This window comes from Mytilus californianus, unplaced genomic scaffold (genome assembly GCF_021869535.1).
Source record: "Mytilus californianus isolate M0D057914Y unplaced genomic scaffold, xbMytCali1.0.p SCAF_7, whole genome shotgun sequence".
Classification (NCBI taxonomy): Eukaryota; Metazoa; Mollusca; class Bivalvia; order Mytilida; family Mytilidae; genus Mytilus; species Mytilus californianus.
In genome coordinates, this window is record NW_026262723.1 from 41,447,283 (window position 1) to 41,466,325 (window position 19,043).

The following is a 19,043-nucleotide window of genomic DNA, read 5'->3' on the forward strand; positions in this document are numbered from 1 at the left end:
TACCACAAGGTTCCATATCACAAAGGGAAGGCTGTAATTGATTTTGGGGGTAATTGCCTCAAAATTTTAGGAATTAGGGGCCAAAAAAGGGGCAAAAAACAAGCATTTTTCTAGTTTCATGACAATAACTTGTGTGTAAGTGTTTGGATATTTCTGAAATTGTACTACAAGGTTACATATCACAAAGGAAAAGCTGGAATTGAGTTTGGGGGTAATTGCCCGAAACGTTTAGGAATTGGGGGCCAAAAAGGGGCCAAAAATAAGCATTTTTCTAGTTTCCAGACAATAACTTGTGTTCAAGTGTATGGATCTCTCTGAAATTGTACTGCAAGGTACCATACCACAAAGGGAAGGCTGGGATTGAGTTTGGGGGTGATGAATCATAAGGGGGTTCAAAAAATTTGGGGGGGGGGGGGATTTTTTTTTTTTTTTTTTTCTTTTTTTCCTTTTTTTTTTCTTTTAAAATTTTCCATTTTAAGTTGGTTATTTCTGATTTATATTTAAAAGCAAATAATAATGATATGGTAGGAGATACACACCAAACAGGATGTGTAAATTATTACCGGTATATAATAAGTATTGTGCAATAGCAAGAAATTTTCAATTGCACAGTATTGCACAATAGCAAGAAATCTTCAATTGCACAGTATTGCGCAATAGCAAGAAATCCTCAATTGCACAGTATTGCACAATAGCAAGAAATATCCAATAGCACAATATTGCGCAATAGCAAGAAATTGTCAATAGCACAGTATTGCGCAATAGCAAGAAATATTTAATTGCACAGTATTGTGCAAAAGAAGATACTTCGTATAAATTGCTTATTTCTTGACCAATTTCAATGGGGTTTTATTCTTAAATTCTTGGGGTTCTTTAATATGCTGAATCTAACCGTGTATTTAGTTTTTGGATTTTGGGCCCCTTTTTAAATTGGTCCACATTGAGGCCCAAAGGGTCCAAAATTAAACTTTGTTTGATTTCATCAAAAAATGAATTATTGGGGTTCTTTGATATGCCGAATCGAACCGTGTATTAAGATTCTTAATTTTTGGTTCCGTTTTCAAATTGGTCTACATTAAGGTCCAAAGGGTCCAAAATTAAACTTAGTTTGATTTTAACAAAAATTGAATTCTTAGGGTTCTTTGATATGCTGAATCTAAACATGTATTTAGATTTTTGATTATGGGCCCAGTTTTCAAGTTGGTCCAAATCGGGGTCCAAAATTAAACTTTGTTTGATTTCATCAAAAATTGAATTCTTGGGGTCCTTTGATATGCTGAATCTAACCATGTATTTAGATTTTTGATTTTTGGGCCCCGTTATCAACTTTGTCCACATTGAGGTCAAAAGGGTCCAAAATTAAACTTTGTTTGATTTCATCAAAAATTGAATTCTTGGGGTTCTTTGATATGCTGAATCTAACCATGTATTTAGATTTTGGATATTGGACCATAATAGGTGAATGTCCAATTTAAAATTTTTAAGTTCTTAGACCACATTCATTCTGTGTCAGAAACCTATGCTGTGTCAAATATTTAATCACAATCCAAATGCAAAGCTGTATCAAGCTTGAATGTTGTGTCCATACTTGCCCCAACTGTTCAGGGTTCGACCTCTGCGGTCGTATCAAGCTGCGCCCTGCGGAGCATTTTATTGGCTTATATCTCAAAAACTAAATCTTTTAGAGCAAATGTGACATGGGGTAAAATTGTTTAATTGGTAAAGATCTATCAGCCCTGAAATTATCAGATGAATCGAACAACCCATTGTTGGGTTGCTGCCACCAAATTGGTAGTTTTAACAAAATTTTGCAGTTTTTTGTTATTATTTTGAATATTATTATAGATATATATAAACTGTAAGCAGCAATAATGTTCAGCAAAGTAAGATCTACAAAAAAGTTAATAAGACCAAAATTGTCAATTGACCCCTTAAGAAGACAACTTTACACAATTTGTTCATCAAGTTTGCTAACATTTAAAAATCTTCTCCTCTGAAATACAGGTGAGCGATTCAGGCTCTTGAGAGCCTCTTGTTATTCGATCATTTTCAAATTCTAATTAAAGGTGCATTAGCTGTCAAAATCATGCTCACCAATTTGACTCAAATTCTCATATTTGATTTACAACATACTAAAACACATATCCAAATTACAATTAGTCTGAACTAAACAGTTAACAATGTATGTACTCAATAATATATATCAGAATTTTGTGTGTATTTTAGTCTAGAAGCGATCTAATTAACTATCGAGATGACCTCCAAAGACTGCCGACGGTCAATAACCCGATAAAATTATAAACATAAATATAAATAGATAGCGACCTCGTGCAATTGGATTTTTCTATATATCTGTTTGATTTCATGTCATAGGTTTGAAAAATAAGTTAATTATCTTTTTAACCTGTTTAAGAATGATTTTTTTGTGGATCAAAACAGTCAACGAAATGGTTCACCTTCGTTTCACTTTCAATGTTGACATTCTTTTCCTTTTAATGGCTGAACATGACAAATACATGCGAAACCAATCTCTATCTAATGGGTTAAATTGAAGGTCACATGAATATGGATTCAATGAGGTCGAATTATTCACTTGCAAGTGAATAATTCATCAGCAATGTTTCTTTGCTTATTTTGACAAAATTGACCCAAATTGGCTGATAAAGTGAATTAATATTTCATTATTTCACTTTTATTAATGATTGAACCAAACTAAATCATATTTGTTTTGTTAACATATCTCGTAGCTAATGTCCCTTTAAGGTTTCCACTCATAAAAGCCATATTTGATATTTAAAATAATCTGAAATAGTGTTTTCCATTCGGCATTTAAGCCGGGTGTGCCGACCACCTTCTTTTCAAAGCCTACCACCTTTCCATTTTAGTAGGTGGTCGGCTTTTTTTTTCAAATTCCGAATTTTTTTTGGTTCCGCACCGCAAAAATTTAAATACTAATCGCGCTTCGCTGATTGTTTTCATTGACAAAAATAGCGGATCGTCAAATTTCAATGTTTTCTGTTATTAATCGGGGGAAGAGAAAGGCAGATGACAATGGTGATAAGGAAAATTCTAGGCCAAATAAGTCAATTAAAACGGATAGTTGTATTGAAATTGTTGAAATGAAGAAAAAAAAAGTATCAAATCAACGGAAAAGGCACACAAGTGATCGCGAAGATAAACAGGTTGGGAACAATCCCCCAAATGAGGGATATCCCTGAAATGAGGGACTGTCTCTCTGGCAAGAGGTTATGTTAATTCTGTTGAAAAAAAGAAAAGAGAAAAACTTAGATTTTTTAACTTAAAAGGGGGGAAAATGGTTATATTCGGACCAACTTTTCTAAAAGAAGGTCCCATTATTTTTAATGATAAAGAAGATATAAGTCCAGGAATATTACAAAATTCTTGGACATGTTTTGACCATATAATTCCAAATAGATGTATAGTTCTTTGGGAAAATTTTCTGTAAATAAAATAAATATGTGCTCATTTGTATCTTGTTAAATGTACCCCTCATAAAAGAGATAGTCATTACATTGAGAGGTTACCCCTCATTTGATAAATATGAACAGGACTTTAAATGGTTAATCATCACAGAAGGAGGATATTACTGCTCTGTGTTCCAAAAATACAGCACTAAAGCGAGGAACAGGACAGAAACTTGGATCGATAAGCTATGCATATGCAGGAGGAGGGAGTCCTACCAAAGCCATTTCTGCTATCTGAGATCCGCAAAACTAATTTGTCAAATAAATGGCTAGCAGTGATAGCAGAAGAACAAATCAATTTTATTGAATGTGAATACCATACTAATCCTTCTTTTTGTGACCCCCTCCAACAGTAAAAAAACTGTTAAGACAAAAAAAAAAACACCCGGTTGCAAGTGATTTTTTCAAAACACCCACCTTACCGTAGTGAAAAATGGAGAACACTGCTGAAATTAGGAAACAATTATTCAGGTAGAGAACTTGTAAAAAAGTCATGTTTTAATTCTTGTCCCCTGGATAGAGCCATCATTTTTTTATCAGATCCTCTTCATATTTAGGAGAAGGTATGTAACCACTCATTAAAACCTTGAGATGTGTTGGATCATCATAAAAATTTGCAATGGGGAAACATTTTCAGAGAGGGAGTGTTCAAAAAGATATCCTGTAGTAATTAGATGAATTATAGGGGTATGTGATGCTCACTAAAGGTTCTGAATTATATGGGTATGCGAGGCTCACCAAAGGTTCTTTATTCTAATTCCAGGAAAAAGGGAAAGGCAGTAAATACAATCAATATGCAAAGTGGTGTGAATTAACCAGGAAGAAGTCGCAAAATGAAGATCCAGAAATTGGTAATGTCAGAATTTTATAAGTGATGATACACTAAAATACTTCTTAGCTTCTGTTATGTCAAGCCATACGTATCTGACAGAGCTCAAGATAGGAATATGAAAATAAGAAGATGTGGTATGATTGCCATAAGACAACTCTCCACCAGAGACCAAATGACATAGAAATTAACAACTATAGGTCACATTACAACCTTCAACAAAAAGCAAAACGCATACCTCATAGAAAGATATAAAAGGCCCCAAAATGAACAATGTAAAACAATTCAAACGAGAAAACTAACGGCCTGATAGTACATTTATTATAGTATTGTTTCTGCAAAGGATGTTCCCGGGTAATTTTGATTTGTTTAGTTTTTTACAGTCAGTGATCAACAAACTTGTAGTACACTTGTAATAGTATTGTTTGTCTGTGAAGTCAGTTTTCAGTCAACCTAGTATACATAGAAGTAGTACTGTATGCTGGCAAAGTCAGTACAATTCTGTTATATTGGTGTACATAGTACATTTGTATTAGTATTGTGTCTGCATAGTCTGCAAATACATAGTTATTGTATTGTATTGATATTGTTTGACCCCAAAATTGGTGTTCAACTAGCTAACATGGTTTACTTAGAAAAAGTGTTGTGTATCTTCAGTTCCTGAAAGGGTTATATTTGCAGAAAGGAGGCAAAAGTTGCCAATGGGACAATCAAAGTTCATAAGTCTAAGAAAAACCATACCATGGCAAAAAACTAAAAATGACGTAGATAAGTGGTCTACAAAAACTGCATAGAAAAGTAAAGACGGAGCAACATGAAACCCACTTTTAAAAACTGGGTTGATCTTCTATGCTGAAGAAAGGTAAGCAGATCCGGCTCTTGTCCAAGGTTGCTCTTTGGGTCACAATTTCTGGCTCAAAATTTTAATAGATCTATTTTCAAGTAGAAAGGTAAAACATTTCCATATTCATTTTACTGTACAAATATATATCTTTTGTTCATGTTCTACACAATTAATTTTAGAAATGGAAAGTGTTTGTGATGCGGTCAATGAAAATGAAACTGATGATCTAGATACATCACTTATAGATTCAAACATTGTTCATATAGGAGAGATTCAACATAGAAAAGAGAATAGATCCCTAATAAATTCAGATGTTGATTCAGAAGAGCTTCAAACTATGGTAGAGGATACATCATTGATAGCTTCAGATGTTGTTGATTCAGAAGAGATTCATCATAGAAAAGAGGATACATCATTGATAGATTCAGATGTTGTTGATTCAGAAGAGCTCCAACATAGAAGGGAGGATATATCTCTGAACATTTCAGATGTTTTTGATAGAAGAGAGGATACATTGCATATAAATTCAGACATTGATATGGACGTGATTAAACATAAAAGAGAGGATAAAATGTTGACAGATTCAGATGTTGATTCAGAAGAAATTCAACATAGAAGAGTGAAGGATAGATCACTGAAAGTTTCTGATGTTGTTGTTAGAGAAGAGGATAGTTCACTGGTAGATTCAGATGTTTTTGATAGAGGCAAAGATAGATCTCTGTTAGATGCAGATGTTGTTGATAGAAAAGAGGTTCAACCTGGAAGAGAGGATAAATCGTTGACAGATTCAAACAATTTTTATGCAGAAGAGGTTCAAAATAAAACAGAGGATAGATCATTGATGGATTCAGACATTGTTGATTCAGAAGATGTTCAACTTAGAGCAGAAGATAAATCGTTGATAGATTCAGACATTGTTGATTCAGAAGAGGTTCAACATAAAAGAGTGGATAGATCATTGATAGATTCAGACATTATTGATTCAGAAAAGGTTCGACATAAAAGAGAGGATAGATCGTTGATAGATTCAGACATTATTGGTACAGAAGAGGTTCAACATAAAAGAGAGGATAGGTCGTTGATAGATTCAGACATTATTGATACAGAAGAGGTTCAACATAAAAGAGAGGATACATCCTTGATGGATTCAGACATTGTTGATTCAGAAGAGGTTCAACATAAAAGAGCGGATAGATCATTGATGGATTCAGACATTGTTGATTCAGAAGAGGTTCAACACAAAAGAGAGGATACATCCTTGATGGATTCTGACATTGTTGATTCAGAAGAGGTTCAACATAAGAGGGAGGATAAATCATTGATAGATTCAGACATTGTTGATATAGAAGAAATTCAACCTACATTTTGTAGAAAAGAAGATACAAAAGAAGACAATCTCAGTTGTAATGACAACACTATTGCTACATCTAATAATGAACTAACAGGAACTGAAGACAGTAAAATAGCTTCAAAAGAAGGTCCTAATCAAGCTGAAGGTAGTACTCTGGATTCCTTATTTTAGTTGATATAAATTATGGATACTGGATTTCCTGGTTTAAACAAATTCTGTATAAATGTCTGTAGGAAATTTGTATTTTGTTGGAAAGTCCTGGTACATATCTACCCATGAAATCTACCTACTAAAATTGGCACCCTACAAATATAAATGAATTCACAAGTTGTTAAATGGCAATGATAATCTTCTTACTAAACAAAAATTGAAAATAAGGTATTGTGGTATGATGGCCATTTGAGATAACTATTTTAAAACCAAATGACAAAGTGATAAACAATTATAACAATGAGCCAAATCCATAAGGAAAGGGGAAGTAACTTTAGAGGGAAGAACATAATCCATTAACATCACATGTAAATTCATACTCAAAATGATAACAACTTCACTTCATTGGTTGGCTTTCTGTTGTTAAGGAAGTTGTTAGCCAATCACAGCCCTTTGGTGTACGCTTTTAAAAATATTACCAGGAATGCATTAGATTCTGAAGCGGTGCTTTAATCATCATATACTGTAAATTTTTTCTGAGGTCTAAATGTGTTTTATTTGGTTACTGAAATAAAAAAAAAAAATCAAACACACCAAAATAAAACATTCATCAACATGGTAAATGCTAGGTTTTTTTTAAATCAAGAGTGAGTAGTAGATTATCATTATTATCAGTAATGATAATGCCAAAACAATAAAATTATAATGTAAGAAAGAGTGGTATAATTGCCAATGAGACAAATCTCCACCAGAGACCAAATGACATAGAAGTTAACAACTATAGGTCACCCACCGTACAGCCTTCAACAATGAGCAAAACCCATACCGCAAAATGAGAAGCAAAAAACAAATTACCATATCTTGATACTTACATAATACTGTGGATTCATTAATTTTCATTGTTATCAATTTCTGTGGATTGGGGAAAAATTGTATTTTCCTGGATATTTGATTTCATGGTTTTGCCTAAGTCTGCATACAAGCCTTTAGATAATTTGTACTTCGTTGGACAGTTAAATTTATAGTTCACCGTTAACATATAAATCCACACAAATCAGTAACCCACAAATAATTATGAATCCCTGGTAAGTACATGTAGGGTCAACACATCAAAGGAGTTGGTTCATCAACTCATAATTTTGGCCTTAAAAACCTGATTTTTATACGACCGCAAAAAATTTGAGTTCGTATATTGCCATCACGTCGTCGTTGTCGTCGTCTGAAGACATTTGGTTGCTGGACAATAACTTTAGTATGAATGGAATTCTATGAAATTTAAACACAAAAGGAAGGTTGGAATTGATTTTGGGGGTCATTTCCCCAAACATTCAGGAATAAGGGGCAAAAAAGGGGCCAAAAACCAGCATTTTTTTAGTTTCCAGACGATAACTTGAGTTTATCATGTTTATGTGTATGGATCTCTCTAAAATTATACCACAAGGTTCCATACCACAAAGGGAAGGCTGGGATTGAGTTTGGGGGTAATTGCTCCGGACAATAACTTTAGTATAAGTGAATGGAATTCTATTAAATTTAAACACGAAAGGAAGGTTGGGATTGATTTTGGGGGTAATTTCCCCAAACATTCAGGAATAAGGGGCAAAAAAGGGGTCATATTTCTTTTTCTTCAAAATTTTTGAATTTTGTTGGGGAGGGTTCCATACTTTTTTCTTCAAGATTTTTTAAAATTTTAAATTTTTATAAAAATTGGGGGGGGGACAAATTTTGGGGAGGGGAGTTTTTTCTTCTTTTTTTTACACAAATTATTTCTGATTTATATATTAAAGCAACAAATACTGATATAGCAGGCCCGAGAACACAGTTATTTTGTAGTGCATTTCTTGTAGACAATAAAGTCAAATTAAAAAAATCGCACCTGCTCTATCTCAAAAAGATTTTTACAGTGTAGTGTACTACTATTGGGATATATAATATCAAAATTATAGAAAAGTCTACCAGCTATTACTCAAAATATTGACAATTCTATGCTAAGGGGGTCTAAAATTCAGTTTGACTGCTTCAGACATTCCAGTTTTTTCCCTTTTTTAACTGGACCAAATCACTACTTAAAATAAAGTTTCAGCACCCAAATAGTTTTAACATGTAACATCTTCCCCTTACTTAATATTTCATGCATAAAATATAAAGAAATAAATTTGGAAAGTGTATGAAAAAAATTTGCAAGTTATACTCTGTCCACACTAGGGACTATATTTGTAGACAATGAAAATCTAAGGACGATAACTGTATCCTTGGACCATCAGGAGATACACACCAAACAGGGTGTGTAAATTATTATATATAATAGATTTACTAAGTATTGTGCAACAGCACAGTATTGCGCAATAGCACGAAATCTTCCATTGAAAATACATACAAATCTTTTAACCAATTTCAATGGGATTAATTTAAAGTCTTTATTTGTTGGGGGTTCTAACCTTGTATTACCAATTTGGATATTGGGTCCTATTTAAGATTAAGAGTTACCTCTCTTATAATTGTTTTGTAAATAATAAATGATGTTTTATTTTGAGGTGATTACCTGTTATTCTATTTTTAAATCTTACTAAAATGCTGATGTGGACATATTAAATTTAGTGATTACTGTGTATGCAAGTCTATTTTAAGACTTGTATTTTATATGCTGAATCTAACCATGTTTTAAGATTTTGGATATCAGACCATACTAGGTAAATTAAATGTCCCATTTCAAAGTTTTAAGATGTTTGACTACATTTATTTTGTGTCAGAAACCTATATTATGTCAAAAATTTGATCGCAATCCAAATTCAGACCGTATCAAGCTTGAACATGTTGAATATTGTGTCCAAACTTGCCCCAAATGTTCAGGGTTCGACCTCTGCTGTCGTATCAGGCTGCGCTCAGCGAAGCATTTTATTTTAACTGCGATGATGTTGTGAAAATTATATGAAGACATATGTCATGTATGTTAAAATGACCAATTGTTTCAGTTATAAAAGATTTTTAACCAATTACAACATATATAAGTGATGCATTTCTGATGTCATAAATGTAGGTGAATTTGTGAATGCCTGATTTTTGGCATAATTTGATGAAATTTATATCAGTTTTCTGAAAAAATAACAGTGGTGTCACTCCTTGCCCACGCAATATTTTAAATATACTATAGTCTTTACTTTTCAACCAAAACTTCAATGGGCAAGGGGTGGTGCCACATATGAAATCATAAAATAAGGACGAAAAAGATGATGAACTTTTAGAAAAATGGACTAAAATGAAATCTATACCGTTTTCAGGCTAAAACATTTATAATATATGAAGCAGATATACAATGTCTCTTATTATACTTTCAAAAAGTAATATATTTAGAAATACATACACAGTAAATTTACTGGTACAGTTGAAGTTTTAAAAATTAACCTTTACAAGGCTGTTTATTGGGGATACTAGCTCTACTCCTTTTATAACATTTCAATAATCCCTTTACTTGAATTATTACAAGAACAAACAGCACTTAAATTGCTCTACCATCAGTTGATTCAGTTCTAATGTGAGCTGTCAAAACGATAATTTTTGTAGATATTGAATTTATGTCCTTGATTATCATGGGAATATTCTTTGGACAGCAGGAGGGGATATTAAGCTTAGCTGTAGCAATCTTGTAACAGTCATGAAATCTTTTTACAGTTGTCGAGAAGACAATTCTGTTGAAACGTTCCAGGAGATGTAGAAATAAGTCTTGGAAAATTACTGAAAACGAAAAATCGAAAATTGAAGGTACAGTAGCAAATATTACATAGCCTATATCTAGGTTCAGTGTATAGTATTACATACAAGTTGTAATATATTTACATTAACAATGACTTGTTCTTATGATTGCAAGTAAGGACGGAAATCGTCAAATGATCATTTGCAGGAGTTATAGATTTTGAATGTGCATTTCCTGGAAAAATTGGGGGAAAAAAAATAAGAGCCATATTTCAAGGGCAAACACTCATAAAGATGTCAATTGACAAATTTGTATTTGGGGAACACTGTTGCATTTACAATTTCTCCAATGCAAAAAATGAGTAGAATAAGTCTATCAAGGCAATAACTCCTATAAAGGGTCAATTGATAATTTGTCCTGGTTGCCTAATTTGTAGATCATAATTTGTTGAACATTTTACTATCAAACGATTCTCTCTATTAACTATAGTTTCCTAAAAGGACTATTATAGATAGAAAGAAATTGTTGATAGCAAAGATGTAAAGCACAATAAGATCTACATATAAATTACCATTAGCAAAATTATCAACTGACTCCTTATAGGAGGTATTATCCCAGAATGATCATTTTTACCCATTTGATGAATATTTTCTGAAACAAAGATAGAGTAACCATAATGTGATACATAGTAAATATGCTAAGCAAAAAATAAGATCTACAAGTAAGGCAACATGGTAATAAGACAGACCAATCAATATTTCCTACAAAAAGATATTAGATTATCTCCCCTTGGCAAATTATTGACATATTTTTTATTGAATATTGAATGTTTCAATTCAAATTAGTAAGAAAATGTAGTGTGGATTTTTTTTATAGCAATTAAAAAAAAACATCCTTGACCTTTCAAATGACTTATATTATGTATAGAAATTTTAGGCTACATTTTCAAGAGGGCCTAGGTGGTTGAACATAGTGGACTAATTAGTCAATCTACTGTATTACCACCCTGACAGCACTGTGGTTGTTAGTTTAGAATTTTGTATCGACTGGAATTGGTGGAGAGCAATACTTACAATCAAATGAAAACAACAAATCATATCAGAATAAACAAACACTTTTTTCATGTCTTTCACACTTCTTTGAGTTGACCAAACTGTTTGCCAAATTAATCAGACAATTGCTTGCATTAGTTCACCAATTTAAGCTCACCTGTTCTAAAGTAAACCTTTGCCAAATCACTTGGAGTCAGTCTTATTCATCTGTCCCTCGTAAACTTTTTAAAAAATGCTCCACTGAAACCACTGGGCCAAATGTTACCAAACTTTGCCTAAATGTTTCTTAGGAAATTTATTGCCTTGTGGAATTTGATCCATCAACAAACATAGAACATATGTAGTACTATATTTTAATCATACAATTAAATTATCCAATATGACTGCAGTCGCGATGTTTTATATGCTCCGAGTTAGACAAAAAAGGAATTATCAAGACTTTTATCCATTAGATGGAGATTTTAGTGAGAAACAGCTACGACAAAGGTACAGATTTGGTAGGGAAACCATTGATTTTCTTGCAAATGAGCTGAGAGAAGATTTGAAGGGAAGTACCAATAGAAAGTCTAATTTGACTGTTGAACGGAAAGTCATGATTGCCCTTTGTTATTATGGCAGTGGAAGTACGTTTCAAGGTGTTGGTGAAACCATGGGTTTTTGCCAACCAGTTGTGTCAAAAGTGGTAAACGAAGTTACTAACGCCTTGATAGCAAGGAAAGAACAATATGTCAAATGGCCTACAGATGAACAGAAAAATGTCAACAAAAGATGTGTTTATGATAAAGCTGGATTTCCAAATGTAATTGGTTGTATTGGCGGGACTCATGTTCCTATTCATGCAAATATAAAAGGAGATGAATATGTTTATTTGAACAGAAAGGGCTTCCACAGTCTCAATGTGCAGGTTGTTTGTGACCATAAAGGTACGTGTATTTTGTTTTTTCCATTCAAATTTAAGGTTGAAAGAAAATCTGTTTCCTTCAGCAATTTTTTTTCCTTGCTCAGCAAGGTATAGAGAATGAGTAGTAAGAAAGACAACTCAGTAAGAAGCAAGACCAACTTGTCCCTGGTTTCCCTTGTAGTGCTGGCAGCTTACTTGACTTTTAGATATTGTACTTGATAATAGAATAACTCTACTAATAATGTTGTCATGGTCAAATCAGGTCAAATATGTTTGTATAAATAATTGACCAAAATTTTGAAAAATAATGTACTTGGTGTCCCTCTCCCTTTTCTTTCAAAGTCAGTAATAAGTTAATTTGAAGCACCCACTGGATTTGCCAATGTTCTGGATGAGATTTATTTATATATTTAAAAAATGGTGTAAAAGCACAGAAATTACAGACCTTATTAAGTCACAAAATCAAGGTTTTTTTGAGAGGAAATTTTTAAGTGCACCTTTAAGCTAAAATGAAAACTTGTCCATAAATATAGACACGACAAACAAATTTCTTGCATTGAAAACAGCGCTGACAGATTTAATTGTCTCATGCCAACCATTTCATTTGAATATAATATACCTGTCACAGATTTGTCAAATTAGCCCATGTCACATAGTCGTCAAATTAGCCCATGTCACAGATGTGTCAAATTAGCCCCTGTCACAGATGTGTCAAATTAGCCCCTGTCACAGATGTGTCAAATTAGCCCATGTCACAGATGTGTCAAATTAGCCTCTGTCACAGATGTGTCAAATTAGCCCATGTCACAGATTTGTCAAGTTAGCCTCTGTCACAGATGTGTCAAATTAGCCTCTGTCACAGATGTGTCAAATAAGCCTCTATCATAGATGCGTCAAATTAGTTTACTTCACTGTAACTCACCACCTCTACAACCAAACCAGCACAATTTGAAAATGAATTGAACCAACCAACTTCATGGATAAAAAGGAGTTTAATCCGTTTTAAACAAGACCAAATTCACCCCAACAAATAATGTGATTTAGAATATACATAAGCCACAATTTCAACCTCACTATTACTGACTTGCACCACTGATAAATCAGGTGCATATTTGCCCTATTCATATTATCTGAAAAATATACACGTTTTACAAACTTTTCACACATTACACTCAAAGCAATGTTCTAAACCCTACTTAGAAAATAACAAGCTCCACTAAAAAAGCTGCAAACTCAACCCCCCTTTTATTCAAACTTACATTTTTTATACTTCTTTCCCATATTTTCCAAATGACATGCTCAACAAGAAAAAATGCAGACCCATCCTGTTATTTAAAATACATTAAACATCTGGGAATCATCTGGTATGTTTTATATTACTAGTCCCATGTATAATAATTAATATGATCTATTAGATCTTTTGGATTCTTTCAAACTTAAGGATGTTCACTACTCTGTTTCAAAATAACAAGCTATTTGAAAGAATGTTATGAATTGATAGTACAACAAAAAATGTTTATGAATAAATGAATTAAAAAAGTAGAAAAAAATGAAAGGGACGTGTGCTTGTTTTCTAGATATAAGCCATTGAAAATTTGCCGGGAAATGATTCTGTCTAGATTTTTCCTAGATTTAACATTGGAACCTTTTTTCTTTCAAAAACTATTGAAAAAATAACAAGGATTTTATAAGATTTTGGAAAATGGCTTCTTCAACTATATGGGATAAAATTATGAAAAGAAAAGTGGGGGTTAGCTGGCAAAATTTTTAATGGCACTACATGGATAACACTAGATAATTCTGAAAATCTGACAAAAAATCAGAAACAGGAGGAGCGAACATCCTTAATTAAAATTCACTGCAATGAATATGTTGATGGAATGAAAAAAACATCAGGAATTTGTGAAAGAAAAGTATTAATGTCAATACATGACAAGACTATAGAGAGAAAAATGTTGACTACATGTACCACAAAAAATAAAGAACTAATTAGTACAATTCCCAATAAAAAAAATCAAACAGTTCATTTTTGTCGAGCCTTCGACTTTTGTCGAAAAATCGAGACATAGCGATCCTACATTCCGTCGGCGTCGGCGGCGTCCACAAATATTCACTCTGTGGTTAAAGTTTTTGAAATTTTAATAACTTTCTTAAACTATCCTTGATTTCTACCAAACTTGGAAAGAAGCTTGTTTATGATCATAAGATAGTATCCAGAAGTAAATTTTGTAAAAAAAAATTCCATTTTTTCCGTATTTTACTTATAAATGGACTTAGTTTTTCTGCCAGTTAACATTACATTCACTCTGTGGTTAAAAGATTTTAAAATTTTAACAACTTTCTTAAACTATCCTGGATTTGTACCAACCTTGGACAGAAGCTTGTTTATGATTAAAAGCTAGTATCCAGAAGTAAATTTTGTAAAAAAAAAAATCCATTTTTTCCGTATTTTACTTATAAATGGACTTAGTTTTTCTGCCAGTTAACATTACATTCACTCTGTGGTTAAAGTTTTTAAAATTTGAACAACTTTCTTAAACTATCCTGGATTTGTACCAAACTTAGACAGAAGCTTGTTTATGATTAAAAGCTAGTATCTAGAAGGAAATTTTGTTCCATTTTTTCCGTATTTTACTTATAAATGGACTTAGTTTTTCTTCCAGTTAACATTACATACAGTCTGCAGTTTAAGTTTTTAAAACATTTATTAGATTCATAAACTATCCTGGATTTTTACCAAACTTGGACAGAAGCTACTTACAATCAAAAGATAGTATAGAGAGGAATATTTTTATTAATTTTTTTCCTCATTTTTGCTGAGCCTGTGATTAACAGCAAAAAGTAGGCGAGACACTGGGTTCCGCGGAACCCTTACGAATTTTTAGCTCACCTGGCCTAAAAGACCAAGTGAGCTTTTCTCATCACTTGGCATCCATCCTCGTTAACTTTTACATAAATCTTCTCCTCTGAAACTACTGGACCAAATTTTACCAAACTTGGCCACAATCATCATTTGGGTATCTTTTTTAAAAAATGAGTCCCATGATGGCCACCATGGCTAAAATTAAAAAATTGGGGTAAAATGTAGATTTTGGCTTATATCTCTGAAACCAAAGCATTTAGAGCAAATCTGACAGGTGTAAAATTGTTCATCAGGTCAAGATCTATCTGCCCTGAAATTTTCAGACAAATCAGACAAGCCATTGTTGGGTTGCTGCCCATGAATTAGTAATTTTAAGAAAATTTTGCAGGTTTTGGTTATTATCTTCAATATTGTTATAGATAAAGATAAACTTTCAACAGTAATAATGTACAACAAAGTAAGATCTACAAATAAGTCAACATGACCAAAATGGTCTATTGACCCCTTGAGGAGTTAATGCCCTTTATAGTAATTTTTTACAATTTTTTGTAAATTTTTGTAATCTTTTACAAATATCTTCTCCTCTAAAACTACTGAGACAAATTTAACCAAACTTGGCCACAATTATCATTAGGGTACCGTATCTAGTTTAAAAAATGTGTCCGATGACCCCACCTACCAACCAACATGTCCGACATGGCTAAAAATAGACCATAGGGGTAACATGCAAGTTTTGTCTTATTTTTTGAACTGTTATAAATAGAGAAAATCTGAAAGGAGCAAAAATGTTCAGAATAATGAGCTCTACCAATTGTCCATATACGTTAAAATTGTTAGACAAATTCTTATAGGAGTTATTGCCCAAAATGACAAATTTTACAATTTTTTTCATTTTTGCCTATTATCATGAAAACTATATTTAGGCTTTAGAGAGAAACATTTTTTTTCCATTTGCCTTATATGATTTAAATTATAATAGATAAATAAACACTTAAATCACAAAAATGATCAGCAAGGCAGGATCTATTAAAAAGTCAAATTTTGCTGATATAGTTAGCAGACTGTCACTCTTCATAGGAGTGATTGCCCTTAAATGAGGATTTTTTTTTTTACCCTCTTTTGTGTTTTGAGCAAAAACTAAAGAAGATAGAGAGAAACTATACAGACTAAAAGATCAGTAATACAAGATCAACGAAATAGAGATTTTTGTCATGAAGTCAATTCTTGTTTGCAATGTAGGAGAGTGTCCTTTGTTTGATATGCACATAAACCAAGGTGAGCGACACAGGCTCTTTAGAGCCTCTAGTTTTTTTATGCCCCACCTAAGATAGTAGGAGGGCATTATGTTTTTCCAGTTTCAGGTTAAAGTTTTTGGTCAAGGTAGTTTTTGATGAAGTTGAAGTCCAATCAACTTGAAACTTAGTACACATATTCCCTATGATATGATCTTTCTAATTTTAATGCCGAATTAGTGTTTTGACCCCAATTTCACGGTCCACTGAACATAGAAAATGATAGTGCGAGTGGGGCATATGTGTACTATGGACACATTCTTGTTTAAACCATCATTTTATGTTATATTTCACCTTTAACCAAGTGCATGTATATTTTTAGGAATTATAACAAATGTTAGTTCGAAATGGCCTGGGTCTTACCATAATGCTCATGTGTTCAGAGATTCAGCTATTGGAAAGCACCTTGAGGAAAACTATCATGGCATTGAACAAGGAGTGTTGTTGGGGGATAGTGGATATCCTTGTAGACCCTTCCTGTTAACCCCATATAGACAACCAGCCGATAGAATGCAGCAAAAATTTAATGGAGTTCATTGCTCTACCAGGTTTATGGTAGAAAGAGTAATTGGAAATTGGAAGAAAAGGTTCCAGATTTTAGGGTCACAGGTAATTGATTTATTTACTTCTTGAATATGCATTGAAATAATTTGTTCACCGATCAAGAATATACACCGGTAGTTGAATTGCCCAAAATTACAATAGTAATTTAAATGTTTTATGCTCCTACTAGTAAAATTGAGGGGGAGAGTTAATTTTTAACCCAGTCTGTGTATTCTGCCTGTCTTACATATGCATAACTTGTTTTATAATATTTATGATGTTTGAAAGGAATAATAAGCTGCCAAATTATGTTTGTAATTTTTTTTTAATTGTTTAATTTGTAGAGATGAAAATTTATTTTTGAAATCTTCACTTTTTTTATCAATCTAATTAAAATATGGATACTGTGTCTAAGATTTTCCTACAAGGATCTGACAACACTCCATTTTACTTTCTGTTCTGGTAAATATTACATCAGCCAATGAAATTTAAGCCTTCAAATTTAAAAAGTATATATTAATCTGACAAAACCAGAGGATCCTGAAAGGTCTTTAAAACAGAAAGTAGAACAGAGCTTTTTCAGGTCCTTGTAAGCAAAGTTTGGACATAATATCTGTATTTTAATCTGTCTGTTCCAGATAAGAACACAACCGGCAAAGGCTTGCAAGATCATCACAGCATGTGCAATATTACATAACATTGCAATCCTTAGAAATGAGCCAGATATAGATGGGGAACAGAAAGAAGATGTCCAGCCTAGAATACCTTCTTATGTTGGGAAAGAAGATGGACACGAGTATAGAGATCATCTGGCAATAAAATTCTTTTCCTAAATATTGTGTTTATATTACTCATCCTTAAAGAGCACTATGACTAAACCCTAACTACAGAAAAAAAAACATGTACTTTTTATACTCAGAATATGGGAAATATCATCTCAGAATGTCAGAAAATTATCAGAACAAGTCTTGTACATTCCCTACACTTAAAAAGGATTATTACCTGAGAGATAAGTATGATCTTGACTTGTTTATTACCGTTAGGTCTTTTTTTTTTGGCTGCTCAGTTTTTGCCGCTGACATTACCATGATGATCTAATGAGTGAAGCCCTTTTCAACTAATAGTTTGTTCTTATGTTGTGCTGTTGCTTCACTGCTGCAGGCCCATGTTAGGGGAGAGATATGTGGTCACAATCATGTTTAACTGAATCAGCCACAGAAGTTCTATAAGTGCCTGACCCAATTCAATGGTTGCTGTCTGTCAAATTTGTTTTCCATTTGTGGTTTTTACATAAATCAGGTCATTGGTTTTCTTATTTTAATTAGTTTTGATTAGTCACGTCCAGTCCTTTTATAGCTTACTATAGATATGAGTTTTCCCTCATTGTTGAAGGTCATCTGGTGAAGCACAGTCTCTTTCTTATAGTATTATTTCTTTTTTAAAAATTATTGATCAGAGTATATTATTTATTATAATTATCCCCACTCCCCCTTCATGAAAGATTTATTGGAAATGAGGTCTCATTATGTTTTTATTCATATATTTCTTAAAGTGATCTTATGTATTATGCATTAACTCTCCTTCCTTACTGATGTATTTTTCAATACACATGGCTAGGTAAACTCAATTTGTGACAGTAAAATCTATAGAAGTAGATACCAAATGGATTAAGGCTGTGAGGACGTTGATACAAATCAGAATTAAGAAACTGAACAGGTCTATTAATACCCATGCTACTCCAATCTTTAAAGACCCAAATGTTGCAAAACACTTGTCCTACCTCCATGAGAAATATGTTGTTGTCCCAGCAGATAAAGCCCCAAACAACATCGTTTTTGTGTATAAATCACATTACATAAACTGTTTGATAAATGAATTAGGTATTGACAATTCACTCTTTCATCTTGCAATAGTATTAAAACATTTGACTTTTCTATATTTTACACAAGTATTCCCCATTTCAAATTAAAAAACAAATTGAAATAGTTGGTCTTGCTTTGTTTCATAAAAAAGAATGGCCAACGTAGATACAAGTATCTTGT

The 19,043-nt window shown here is 32.7% G+C and overlaps 1 protein-coding gene across 12 annotated transcripts in view; it reads left to right on the forward strand.

Annotated features, from left to right (window-relative positions):
* The window catches only part of LOC127709456 (uncharacterized), an 85,455-nt gene that overhangs the window by 52,866 nt on the left and 13,546 nt on the right, over nucleotides 1–19,043 (forward strand). For 6 of the 12 annotated variants that reach the window (XM_052215008.1, XM_052215007.1, XM_052215011.1 and 3 more), the window contains 3 exons: nucleotides 4,249–4,336; nucleotides 5,338–6,654; nucleotides 10,329–10,418. In XM_052215008.1, the coding sequence (XP_052070968.1) occupies nucleotides 4,249–4,336; nucleotides 5,338–6,654; nucleotides 10,329–10,418 (1,495 nt within the window). Of the gene's footprint in view, nucleotides 1–4,248; nucleotides 4,337–5,337; nucleotides 6,655–10,328; nucleotides 10,419–11,854; nucleotides 12,326–16,780; nucleotides 17,068–17,639; nucleotides 17,836–19,043 lie in introns of those variants that run through there. The other 6 variants (XM_052215019.1, XM_052215012.1, XM_052215016.1 and 3 more) reach the window with 6 other exon arrangements.